General features: G+C 31.1%; 2 protein-coding genes across 4 annotated transcripts; one reads left to right on the forward strand and one right to left on the reverse strand.

Annotated features, from left to right (window-relative positions):
• Window positions 1–101: 101 nt before the first annotated feature.
• Window positions 102–9,240, reverse strand: LOC123272765 (proline-rich extensin-like protein EPR1). 3 transcript variants are annotated; one of them, XM_044739763.1, is made up of 7 exons: window positions 9,133–9,240; window positions 3,369–3,520; window positions 2,365–3,294; window positions 2,047–2,286; window positions 1,672–1,983; window positions 972–1,605; window positions 102–941 (listed from the first exon to the last, which is right to left on the reverse strand). In XM_044739763.1, exons 1-7 carry the CDS (start codon window positions 9,133–9,135, stop codon window positions 210–212), a joined length of 3,003 nt encoding a protein of 1,000 aa, XP_044595698.1. In that variant the 5' UTR covers window positions 9,136–9,240; the 3' UTR covers window positions 102–209. The 3 variants fall into 3 exon arrangements, with proteins under 3 accessions (XP_044595698.1, XP_044595699.1, XP_044595697.1); XM_044739764.1 differs by having other exon boundaries at window positions 102–1,605; window positions 1,672–1,905; XM_044739762.1 differs by having other exon boundaries at window positions 102–1,605.
• Window positions 9,241–11,924: 2,684 nt separating this feature from the next.
• On the forward strand, window positions 11,925–12,883 carry LOC123272811. The gene is made up of 2 exons (XM_044739804.1): window positions 11,925–12,140; window positions 12,317–12,883. Exons 1-2 carry the CDS (start codon window positions 12,138–12,140, stop codon window positions 12,821–12,823), a joined length of 510 nt encoding a protein of 169 aa, XP_044595739.1. The 5' UTR covers window positions 11,925–12,137; the 3' UTR covers window positions 12,824–12,883.
• The last annotated feature ends 676 nt before the right edge of the window (window positions 12,884–13,559 follow it).

A 13,559-nucleotide genomic window follows, 5' to 3' on the forward strand; every position in this document is an offset into this window, starting at 1 on the left:
AATTACGAAAAGAAAAATTATAATTATTTTTTTAAAAGTTCATTAAAGTTTTCAATTATTCTTATGTATTTTTCGATAAAAATCAGCGTTGGCAATTTTTCTACTTCTCTTTACAAGAAATAAATAATTGATGATTGAACAATCGGTAAGATCGAGATCTTCTGTACCATTGTTTTTTTCAAAACGTCTTCCAAGCATCATCGAACCTTTTAGCGCTTACGGAACTCGAAGGGAATGTCAGGAATGGGGTAGTTGTATCCCGAGGGCTTGGAGGTTGGAGGAGGTAAGGTTGGAGGTGAGTAAGGTTTGCCAGTCACGGGTCTGTAGGTTACAGTGCTAACGGTTGAACTGTAGACTACGGTCGGGAACGGAGGAGCGGTGAAGGTCGAGTAAGTTGGTCTTTGAGTTGAAGGAGGTAAGTATGGTGGTGGTCTCACACTTGGAGGTATAGGAGGAGGAGTAGGTCTGGTTTGAGTGACTGGAGGAGGAGTGGGTCTGGTTTGAGTAAATGGAGGAGGAGTTGGTCTGGTTTGAGTAAATGGCGGTGGAGTTGGTCTGGTTTGAGTAAATGGAGGTGGAGTTGGTCTGGTTTGAGTAAATGGCGGTGGAGTTGGTCTGGTTTGAGTAAATGGCGGTGGAGTTGGTCTGGTTTGAGTAAATGGCGGTGGAGTTGGTCTGGTTTGAGTAAATGGAGGAGGAGTGGGTCTAGTTTGGGTAAATGGAGGAGGAGTGGGTCTAGTTTGGGTAAATGGAGGAGGAGTGGGTCTAGTTTGGGTAAATGGAGGAGGAGTGGGTCTAGTTTGGGTAAATGGAGGAGGAGTGGGTTTAGTTTGGGTAACTGGTGGTAAGTATTCAGCTGGAGTCGTAGATCTGCTAAACGGCCTTGGAGTTGTAGTAGTTGGTGGTGGTTGATACCTAGTAGTCCTTCTGGTTGTTGTAGTCGAAGGAGTTGGAGGTGGCGTGTACCTCGTTGGAGGTGGCGTGTACCTTGTTGTAGAAGGAGTTGGAGGTGGCGTGTATCTTGTAGTTTTAACTGATGAAGGAAGATACACTTCAGTAGTCGTCGATGGAGGAATGTATGGAATCCTGGTGGTGGTGGTGGTTCTTGGAGTTACTGGAGGGACGTATCTGGTGGTTGTTGTTGGTGGAGGCCGGTACCTTGTAGTTCTAATGGTTGTTGTCGTCGGAGGAGGAGTGTATCTGGTTGTTGGAGGAGTTGATGGTGGTTGGTACCTGGTTGTTTTAGAAGTAGTAACTGGAGGTAAGTACTCGGGGCCATTAGTTGTTGGTTTTGGAGTCGAGAAAGTAACTCTAGGAGAAGTTACTGGGTATGGCGTTGTTCGGGTTACAATATTGTTGGGAGACGTTTCGATTGGCCTTTGAGTTGTTGTTGGTGGTCTAGTTATTGGCCTTTGAGTTGTTGTTGTTGGTGGTCTAGTTATTGGCCTCTGGGTGGTTGTTGTTGGCGGTCTAGTTATTGGCCTCTGGGTGGTTGTTGTTGGAGGTCTAGTTATTGGTCGTTGAGTTGTTGTAGTTGGCTGTTTGCTTACTGGAGGAAGGTAATCCGGAGCATTTGTAGATGGTGGCCGACTTGGTGGGGGTGGTCTGGAATTAAGATTATTGTTAATGTCAAAGAAGATTCTAGAGTGATAAATTAATATTGACACTTACCTTCTTGGAGGTTGAGGTTCTGGAGGGTTGTATGGAGGCCTTGTTGGTGGCTGAGGTTGTGGTGGATTGTACGGTGGCCTTGTTGGTGGCTGAGGTTGTGGTGGATTGTACGGTGGCCTTGTTGGTGGCTGAGGTTGTGGTGGATTGTACGGTGGCCTTGTTGGTGGTTGAGGTTGTGGTGGGTTGTACGGTGGCCTTGTTGGTGGTTGTGGTTGGGGTGGGTTGTATGGAGGCCTTGTTGGTGGTTGTGGTTGGGGTGGGTTGTACGGTGGCCGTGTTGGTGGTTGAGGTTGCGGTGGATTGTATGGAGGCCTAAAAAGTCATCGATAAGTCTTAAATTTTCAAACGAAGAATGCAATAAAATGAAAAACTTACCTTGTTGGTGGCCTGGAAGTGACCCTATCGGGGCTTGAAGGGAATGGCACCTTTGGAGTTTGATAAGTGTAGCTGTCTTGTGGCGTTGTTCTTGGAGTTGTTCTTCTGGTAAACTCAAACGGTGGTGGCGTTATATCGAAAGGCGTTGTTGGTCTTGGAGTGCTTGGTGGCCTTCTTGTTGTTTGAGGAGTAAATTCCTTATCCGGAACCGGGTAAGTATATGACGGCGGCTGGGGTTGTCTAAGAAAAACATCTTTATTGTACTTTTGCTATCATATTATTAGATCGCTTGAAGTTTGTGGGAGTCAAAATACTTACGGAGGTTGTTTTACTGGAGGTTGAGGTGGAGGAGGTGGTCTTCTTGGAGGTTGAGGTGGTGATGGTGGTCTCACTGGAGGTTGTGGTGGTGGAGGAGGTGGTCTTCTTGGAGGTTGAGGTGGTGATGGTGGTCTCACTGGAGGTTGTGGTGGTGGAGGAGGTGGTCTTCTTGGAGGTTGAGGTGGTGATGGTGGTCTCACTGGAGGCTGTGGTGGTGGAGGAGGTGGTCTTCTTGGAGGTTGAGATGTTGGTCTTGGTTCAGTCTCGAAGGGAAAATTAGGAGTTGGATAATTGTATTCTGGAGGAGGTCTAGAAGTTGAAGGTGGTCTCACTGGAGGCTGAGGTGGAGGAGGTGGTCTCACTGGAGGTTGTGGTGGAGGAGGTGGTCTCACTGGAGGTTGTGGTGGAGGAGGTGGTCTCACTGGAGGTTGTGGTGGAGAAGGTGGTCTCGCTGGAGGTTGTGGTGGAGGAGGTGGTCTTATTGGAGGTTGGGGTGGTGGAGGAGGTGGTGGTCGTTTAACTGGAGGTTCTGGTGGAGGGGGGAAAGAAATTTCAGGAGTTGGATAACTATATCCTGTTGTTGGCTGTCTCGTTGTTACAGGAGGCGGAGGTCTCGTTGTTGGAGGTGGTGGTCTCGTTGTGATAGGAGGTGGAGGTCTTGTTGTTCGAGGTGGGAGCCTAGTTGTGATAGGAGGTGGCGTTATTGTCCTTGGAGTTGTTTTTGTCTCAACGAAAGGTATTTTTGGAGTAGGATAAGTGTACTCTGGAGGAGGCCGTGTTACTGTTGGCCTAGTTGGTGGATTTGTTACTGGCGGCCTAGTTACAGGCGGTCTTGTTACAGGAGGTCTTGTTACAGGCGGTCTTGTTACCGGTGGATTTGTTACCGGTGGTCTTGTTACCGGCGGCCTTGGTGCCGGCGTAGTCGTTCTCCTTGAAAATGAAAATTCAAAAATGAAAACAGGATCTAAATTTTAAAAGGAGTGTAGATAAAATAAAATACTTACGCAGGTGGAAAAGTAAGAGGATTCTTAGGCTTATCATAGAAATATCCGTTACTCTCCTGACTTGGGTAACTATCAATCGCCCGCTTACTCTTAGCGTCTACATGGCACGTGGAAATAACCGCCACTACCGTAACGGCCCACAAGAGCTTCCACTGTAAACAAGATTGTAATTGTAATAACAGAAATAGTAATTACTATTATTTAACACTAATTAGCAAATCTAATGATAATCAGCAACTATTAATTAATTTTTGTTCTTCTCATTTTATCCGCTAATAGAAAGTTATTGAAATAACGCGCATCTTTGCACTAAATACTAATATTACGCAATTACGGTGAGTATTCTCGTTGGCTCGTGGGATAGTCTCACGCCTCTCCTTCAATGGTAATTCATACATACATTCATACACATTTATATATATAAACATATGTATATATATACAAGGCCTTACATAAGAATATCTCGACTACTACAAGATGACATCGAATTAACCAAGTGCGGTATGATCGTGAAAGGTTTTTGTCCGCGATCTATTGGACTCTTCTGATTCGTTATTTAATTATTTATTTTTATCGCCAATTTTCACTGATTAAATTTCTCCAAATTAAACTCGAATTTCGTCAACCGGTTGATGAATTAAAAAAAAAAAATAAAATTATAGGACTTTTACAGCATGACCCGCACTTGGCGCCCAATAACCTTTAGCGTAATTTATATAGAAGATTGAGTACGGCAAAGGACTAGCACGAGTGTTTTATAAGTTATAACTAAGAAAGATTCTAGTCACTATTCGTGAGCACGATCTTCGAAAGGTCATTGCAACTTTATATATTTGTATTCATAGTTATGGTTTAGAGGTAAAAGAATGGAACTCGTGGACCAGAAGCCGCTGACTGACTCACCGCTTATTAACAGCCTTGTTCATTCACTTATTTTTAGATGATTTATCAAGTTTAATTTATTGTTGCGGGTGTTTAGAATACAATGAAACTCATCTTAAGTTACTTGGCCCATAACCTATTTGAAGTTAATTTTTTTAAATACTGAAGTTTGTTGTTATTATTGTTAATTTATTTAAATTTAAAGGTTAAATAATCGGATTGATATTTAATGTCAAATTTTTTAAATTTAAATTAGTTTGGGGATGATTTTTATTTAATAAAAATAATTGCATTAAATTTAAACTTTTTTTAATAAAAATTTTAATTTGAAGTATTGTTTTTTAAGTGAAATTTTAACAAGTAATTTTTAATTAAAAAAAATTTAATATTTAAGGATAGTTTATGTTTTAAAATTGTTTGTTTTTTTAAATAAAATTTTAATTAACTTTATTTTTTTTTTTAAATAAAAAATTTCATGTAAAATTTAAAAAATTTCTTAAAGATTTTTTTTAAAAATGATAATGAATATAAAATTTTTTGAGTTAAAAAATGATAGCTAAATTTATTATACAAAATTAAAAGACCCGGGTTCGATTTCCCAACAATTTTTGCAGTTTTTTTTTTTTTTATTTAAACACTTCAATTAAATCAATTGTTAAATAATTAATATCAAAAGATATTTGAAGGATAAACTGTAAATATGTAAAAAAAAAAAAATTCGATAATAATTATTATCGTACCCTTTTTCACGCGATAATTTTTAACCACGACAGAGAAAGTTATATTATTATTATGGACGAGTTGCTGCACATCCTCAGTACAGAACGATAATGGATGACCAATATACGAGATGGCCTTTATAAAAAACCCACCGTGGGCCAATAAGCGCTTACCGTTTACGTATAAATGGTCATCTTGCGTCATCAAATGTCAAAGTTGGTTTATCGTTACTTAATATATATAATTTACCACAAATACATTTTTCAATCCTGCTACCAACAGTTTGAGTTTAAGTTAATTATTAATATTTTTTCGAATGAGAATAAGTACACGTAGCGATCTCTTCAAAGAACTTCAAAGAGAAAGTAGCTCACCCTTTTATTTGGAAAGTTATCTTATCGTTGCAACATTTAACAATGTCCAGGGAAAATTCACGGAATTACTATAACCATCGTAAGCTTGTCGTAATTACTCAAGTACAATAAACGGTATTCTAATTTAAATTTAAATGGCTTTTTGTTTCATTCAATATTCAACTTACGATAACGACCAACAATAACATTACTATCATTTTTATATTTAAAAAAAATAATTATTTACAAATGAAAGAATATTTTACTTATTAAAATTTTTAATGTTTAATTTCTAATTCAAAATTGTGAGTCAAATTTGAAGATAATAAAAAATTATCAGACCTTTTTTATAAAAAAACTTTTATTTTCTACAAAAAAGTCTGTCAATTTTGCCCTATCTCTTGTTTTTTTTTCTTAAAATTCGAATTTAAAGCTCAAAATTAAAGTTATTAAATTTAACTGAAGATTTCAAAATTTTAAAGTACTGTTTTTGGTTAAAATACCAAAAATATAAAAAAATTATAAGAAATTTTTTTTGTAGAATAGTATTAAATTCTCTACATTGATAAAAAGATTTGTTTATAGTTAAAAATATTTATTAATATTTAACAAATCATTTATTAGAAACTACTTTTTGGTCCTTAACAAATATTTCTTAGTATTTAAAAATGTAAATCATTTTAAATACTAAGAAATATTTGTTTAATACTAAAAAGTGGTCTCTACTAAATGATTTGTTAAATATTAATAAATATTTTTAATTATAAACAAATCCTATCGGTGTACAAAAAAAGTTATTATTAATTTAACCATATCTTTAATCCTCAAACAAAAATTTTGAAAATAAAGACTTCACAGAAAAAAAAATTAACTTGAATCAAGTGAAAAATTCTTGAATCAAAAAAATAATTTTGGAAAGTTTCATTGTCTTGAATCAAGACGAAAAATTCTTTAATTACATAAAATTTACTTAAACCAAGAAAAATTTCTTAGTTTAATAATTTTTCTACTCAAATCAAGAACATGAAGTTCTTCAAAATTATTTACTTGATTTAAATAAATTTTTTTTTCTGTGATGAACTTTGATTATTTCGCATAACTCCCTTTTGAATTTATTATTATTGTAAATTTTTTAAATTTACTTTTACCGCTCATATGATATGACCGCTAAGCATACATAAACTATCCATGTTGTTTTTAATATCTGAAGTTCACACAAACTGATTCATCCCCATGCCATTCCATTAAGTTCCAGTCTATAATTACAAGGATAAGGATTAGATCGTGACTTAGAAGCGTATATCGTATGCATGGTATAAAGTAATAAATTGTTATATTATAAGTTATAAGATTCACCACATGATCACAGCTTTTATCTTACTCCTATCTTTTTATTTTATCAAAAGGTTAGTGATGACGATGACGGGTGAAATACGATGACGATGTGTGACGGTTACATGAAAAAAGTTTTCTGATAATAATTAGCCGTGCCATGATATTAAGATTTTATTTTATTTTATTTTATTTATTGGCTACATTGAAACCTTCACCTTTCGGAAGCGTGGCTTTCAATCACTTAAGGGGTCGCGTCTTGTAGATTTTTAGAAATTTTATTTTTTTATCCATATAAATACTAAGCATTTCGTCTTCAATAAATTTTATTTCAGGATTAACATTTCAATCGGTGATTTATGTAAATAATCAACAGTGAAATGTTCCATGTTTAAATCGAAATTTTTTTCAAATATTCTTCATTTTTCGTATTACGATTAAATAATTTATTATTTATTAATTTTTAGAATTTTTAATTTTGAATTCATTTACACATTCATTAAATTTTACGTCATTCTCGGTAAAATTTAAATAATGAAATGTGTGTTATGCAGACTTGAAGATTAATCCATAATAGGTAATTATAATTATAATTACTATTAGGCTTAATTATAAAAGAGAAAGATACCTTTTATAAATCTTAAGTTAAAAAAAATAGTTAAAGTAAATTTTGAAAATAAATAAAATTTTTATTTTTATTTTAAAAGATCATTATTAAAAAATTTCTTTGAAAAAACAAATATTTATTATTTTGTTCCAATTAAAATTTTATTTTGAATAAAAATATTGTATAAACAATTTTTTATAAAAAAACTCAATTTTAGTGATTTTTTTTTAATTTATTGAAATAAATTAAAAAAAATTTTTTTATTTTTATGCTAATCATTTATTAAAAGTGACTATAATTATTTATAAAATCGAAGAAAAAAAACTTATAATATCCTCAAATTAAGTTTGATTAAAAAAAAACTTTCTACGCGGACTATGACCCCAAGCACATACGATTTATCCGGCCTGAAGCCTAAATAATCAATCTCAAAAAATGAAAACCCTCGGAGCAAAAGAATAATGTCACGTTACGTAACGAGGATCAAGAATCAGGAACATGTTCTAAGTCGTTAGGCAACCTGGAATCTTTGCTTCAAAACTCGTGCGAACCAATGGCTCGTCGACTAAAAAATGTTACTTATTTACAGTCCCAATAAACTAAACCCCAAATTGATAAATACAAAGTAATGTTGTACGTTTTATATTACGCAATCGATTACCATAAAATTAACTGAAATTTCGGATCTGAAATATCTACATAATGATGGAAAGTTATGGAGATTCACATTCTGATTTAAGATTGACCTTGCCGATCGGTACCGAAATATTTTTCGGTTTTATTTTTATTAGCTCCGGGTATGACTCATAAAAATACTTGAGGGCGATAACTAATAGAGTTTTTGGTATGCTATGTGAAAAATAGATAATTTAATTAGCGATTTAAAAAATAATTACTAACAGAATATTTTTATTTTTATTATTTTCAATAATTTTATGCTTTTTTTAGTCTTAAAAAATTTTTGCTTTTTTAAAATTGTCATGTATAAAAATAAAATTGATAATAATTAAATTATAAAAATTTATGAATGAAATTTCCTTTCTTTCTTCTTTTGCTCTAAAATTTAATCAAATTTTATTTCTATTTTATAAATTCTATTCCTTAAAATTTCATTAAATTTTCTAAATAATTGTAAATTACTCTATTGACAAAAACTATAAATATTTTTCATATCTTAATTTTTGAATAAGCTTTCTGTAAGAATTTCGTACCAAGTATTAGAAATAAAATTCTTACACGGATAAAAAATGAAACTTAATGCCCGAAAAAAAAATTTCAAATCAAAATGAATATTTTGAAGAATTTTTTCATTTTGAATCGAGGAAAATGATTTATTTTCTAATTTACGATAAAAAAGTTCTTATAAATGATTTTTTTAATTTGAAAATTTTTCTCTTGAATTTAATCAACTTTTTTTTATTAATCTATACATTACATTAATTAAAAATATTTTCTGTAATAAAAATCAATCAATTTTTTATAATTAAAATGTAAGCTTTAAAAATTTGTTTACAATTTTTAAAAAATTGATAAAACAATTTTTTAAAAATTAATTAATAATTCACTAGAAAAAAAATTTTTTTAAAATAAGAAAAATAATATAATAAAACTAATGATTAGTTATAAATGTTACAACAGCAATCCGTCACTGCGTTTATTCATATAAAATGCATTCACTATGGGCATTCCGAAGACATCAATAAGAAATAATCCCGTGAGTATTTTTGCAATCTGTAACCTTTTATACAATCAGAGTCTTTCATTAAACGAAAGGTTCATGGCAGAAAAATCACAATTTCCACAAGTAAAACAGAAAACATAAACATTATTCAATAAACCACTGCACATTTTTGATAATTGCACCACTTACCATCTTAAAAAGGGCGCGATCCAGCGATTAAACAAACATTAATAAGTGTAAAAAAAGTCCCGAATGCGGGAGCACGCGTCCCGGGAATAGACTTCTTCAAAACGGTTATCGAGAAGCATTTATAGGATTCTCCGGCTCCCGAGTGGGGGACGGCAAACGGTCCAGTGATTACAGGTGTGTGGAAGATGCTGTAACTTTTTCTTCTCGTCTCTCATCTTGGCCTCACAAGTGGGGACGATTCTCCCCGGTTTTGACCCAGGGCCGCGCTGTTTGCGACAGGATTTTTTGCCGAAATAATTATTGCCCTCAGTGTAGTGGGCTTTAATTGCTCTAAGTTATTTATTATTTTTTAGGATTGTATATTTTAATAATTCTCTTGATAATAACCAAATTTCTTTGGGGATTTCCGTCCATCAAAATTCGCCAGAAATTTGATTATTTTTAACTAAAAAATCTTTAATACTTTAAATTTATAATTAGAAGTAAATAAAAATTAATTCTTTCATTTTTAAAAAAGTTTTTTATCTTTTTTTTCGGGAATAATAATTTAAGCTTTAATTTTGGGCGAATTATTTGATACGAAAAAATTATTTGTAGAAAATTTAATTCTCAACAAATTAACTCATAAATTTTTTAATATCTCTCATTCTTGGCCAGAATTTGAACGAAGTCTGAAGAATAATTTTTTTAGAGCAATCTAATAAAAAATTAATTCGTCAAAGTTTAAATCAAAATTCTGCACAGTATCAAATTTTGCGTTATTGCGTCAAAAAATTTTGTGTTAAAAATTTTTATGTTAAATATTTAACACTTTTTTGTGCTGATTTAACAGAATAAATATTAAATTTATACATAAAAATGTTAAATATTTAACATAATTTTTTACTGTGTGGATTAAATATTGACGATACGAAAAAATTATATGAATATTTTTTTTATAGGGAATTAAATTTTCTATAAAAAAGATTCTCATTGCCTTTTCAGTATCTATTATTGTTTAGTCAGAATAATTGAAATTGAATCAATAAAAATTTTGCTTATCGACCAACGCCATTTTAAATACCGCCATATTACCTCATAAGTGTGTTGATACTAAAAAACTGCTACCTTAACCTCTATTGAAATAGCCCGAGGTGTTGGTTTTCGAGTAAACAAGGATAATGTCAAGTTTTGAGGTTAAGTTCGCAGACGATACTAATGATCGTAAAAAGAACATTAAAATTATAAAAATCGAGGCATAATTTGGCGGAGTAATAATTTTGATAAGCATCGTCCGATTTCGACACTACAAGTGATGACCTTTAAATTGCGCAAAACATCTTAAAAATGATTTAGTATTTAAGTATTAGAATTATTGTTACGGAATCAGGCATTAGATTGTTATGGCCTAGAGGCTGATAAATTAAAAAAAAATAAAATTTATTATCGTAATATTATAACTTATTACTGTCGCAAGCGGAAGTGAAATGGAGAGTTGCCGATCTAATCATCATGGAGGTTCGATTTTTGGAGATGGCCAAGGTCGCCTCTCGCTGAGCGCAATAAAGGTCGGTCATTTGGGTCGAATCTTAATTTTCTTTAGAATTTCAGCTGGTTAATTATTTATGATTTGGAGATTTAATATGTAATGTGATGTGATGGTAAGGCAGACGGCATTGAACGTCTTCGTTCTTCTTTATATTATTCGAATGCATTTAAATATATTTAATTATTTATATTTTTATTGAGAAACTATAAAATACAAAATAAAATACTTTTTAAAATTTGTTATTTTTATTTTATAAAATAAAATTAAGTAAACAGTAATTAAATAACACTGTAATTGTGCTGTTGACCTTTATTTTAACGTTTCTGTATTATGTCATTTAATCGTTTAATAAAAATTTTATTCGTGAGTAACAGTGACATGGTAAATATTTAAAAAAAAGTTTATGCAATAGATTTATTTTTAAAAAGTCACTGATTATTTTATTTTATTTTTTTTTTGTAATAGAAAATAAAATTTAGTTTTAATAGTCAGATTAAGTTCTTCAAACATTTCTAGCAGTTTTTTATATTAAATATTTATATTTATGGCCAGATATAATCACCGGTGAAAGCTTCAAATATTCATCTTCATATTAGCTTCTTCTTCTTGGTAATAATAATATCTTTAGATAATAATACTTGTGTGTATTTACCGAGTTTTATGTGTATAAGGTTACACAATATCGTGAAATGCGCCCGATTAACAATCGCATCTTCGATATTCACAAGTTAATTTGCAGGAAAGATAAATATCATCATCTTCATCGTTGTAATAAGCCTTGATAAAAATTTAATTGTTGACAAAGAAGTGAGATTTCTAAATGATAATTAACGATCTCGAATTATCGTGATTAAGTTTTTAGTGCGATTATTTCACCGGCAAAAATAATTAAATTTATTTGGTGTCGTGATTTGTGATAATGGCAGTAAATCTTTAATGATTATGATTATTAACTATAAAGTTAATTCTTTAATTTTTTTAATTTCAATTATTTTTAAATTAATTTTTCATTGTTAAAAAATTTTATGGTTTTTAAAATTGTTTTGTATAAAAATAAAATTGATAAAAAATTTTAATAATTAAATTTTGATTATTAAAATAAAAATTTAGATTTTAAAAATTTTCCTTTGATGGAAAAACTATTTAAAAATTTTGCAAAAAATATTTTTGTCATGCAATTATTTAAATAGATGGCGCCAAGCGATATTCTGTAGGAAACTTTATCATGTAGTATATACTACGTCGGCGTAGCACACTATACTTCTGGGTTTCGGCTTCCGGCTTCAAAACTACCACGCTGTTTTGGCATAAGCTATTTGGCCATTTTACGTTCAAGCTTCAAGCTCAGCTCAACTCAGAATTGAAGCGTATTCTAATCATTGAATCTAAAAATTTGAAGTGTATTTCACAACATAACCTCGAGTTATAACATTACATCTGTTTTCTTCAAGGCTTTAAACAAAGTTCATCATAAAAAATGGTGAGCTATTAATTATATTTAATTATCTATAAATATTTGAATAAATTTTTTAACACTAAAAAAAAATTAGTTTGAATTAAGAGAAAAATTCTCGAAAAAAAAATTTAATTAAACCTTTTTTTTTATAAATTGAATTTATTGAGAAGTTAATTAATAAAATTTTGATTATGTTTCAGGAATTCTGCAATTGTGCATCTGATTGTATTTCCAAGACAAGCGTCCCCTTGACCAGCCTGCGCTTGATCATCACCAGCCTGTTCATCAGATATCCAATTCTACGAGAACACGAATTATCAATTTCTGACTACGTTATAGAAGTTGCAAAGGGTGTCACTGAGGAAAGATTCATGGAGTTGAAGTTTCAGTGGCTAAAAGCAAAATATAGTGCAACGTGTTTTAGGTTTTTTTTCTACAATTTGCTTAAATATGTAGATAATTGTAAAATGGCTCAAACTCTTCTGCGTGATTGTATGAAACTGAAGAAATTCAAACAATATGTAGCGTTCAGAGAGAGACATTCAAAGATGATTGAAGAGTTTCTCTCGATAGGAATGACTACCAGAGATTGGGAAGAGTTGGTTGAGGCCAAAAAACAACAGTTTTTGGCCTTCAAGCAAGAATATTTGGTTTTTTTAGCAGAGAGAGAGAAGCGTTTGGCTGAATCAATTCAAAATGATAGTTGATCAGACTTAAAGAGCTAAAAATTGAAAATTTTTAGCTCTTAACATGTTAAATATTTTATATTTTAGTAGTATGTAATTAAATTGTAAATATTGTAAATATTGATTAAATATTAAATTTTAGATTTTAAGTTGTAAATATTGTTTTTATGATTAAGGAAAAAATAAAAATTAATTTAATCAATTGAAATATTTTGTTATCCTTATTAAAAATAAATAAATAATGAATTAATTTAAAAAATTTGAATAATTTTTGGAAATTTTTCAATTATGTTTTTAAATAATTCTTTTTGTATAAATATTTTTTCTATTGTCAATTCCAAAATTTTGTAGTTTAAAAATAATAAATAAACTAAAGATTAAATGTAAACAAAAGTGTTTTAATATTTAGAAATTAAAAAAAATATTGCATGTAATAAATTTTAATAATTAGTTTGTAGTATATTTAAATGAAATTAAACTTATTGTTATTAAAAAATACTAAAATTATCGTATTTATAAATCAATTTTACAAGAAAAAAATTAATTTTGCAAACAGTTAATGATAATCAGTTCTAAAATATTCCTAAAGTAACGCTAATTGATTTTCGGCATGAGTTATGTTTTGTTCAACTCCACAAAATTTTACAGACTGACCAACTTCCTCCCCCATACTATACTCTCCAACCACTCGGTTTGGGATAATGTGAGAGTTGTATACAAAACATACTTAAGTATGGCACCACGTGTAAAATATATA

Source organism: Cotesia glomerata, linkage group LG10, assembly GCF_020080835.1.
Source record: "Cotesia glomerata isolate CgM1 linkage group LG10, MPM_Cglom_v2.3, whole genome shotgun sequence".
Lineage (NCBI taxonomy): Eukaryota > Metazoa > Arthropoda > Insecta > Hymenoptera > Braconidae > Cotesia > Cotesia glomerata.

Excerpts from the sequence above, each read along its gene's own strand:
- LOC123272765 (XM_044739762.1), bottom strand. Across the intron at positions 3,295-3,368 it reads CCTCTTACTTTTCCACCTGC|GAGAACGACTACGCCGGCAC; the intron begins GTAAGTATTTTA and ends TTCATTTTCAAG. Across the intron at positions 1,606-1,671 it reads GAACCTCAACCTCCAAGAAG|ACCACCCCCACCAAGTCGGC; the intron begins GTAAGTGTCAAT and ends TCTTAATTCCAG.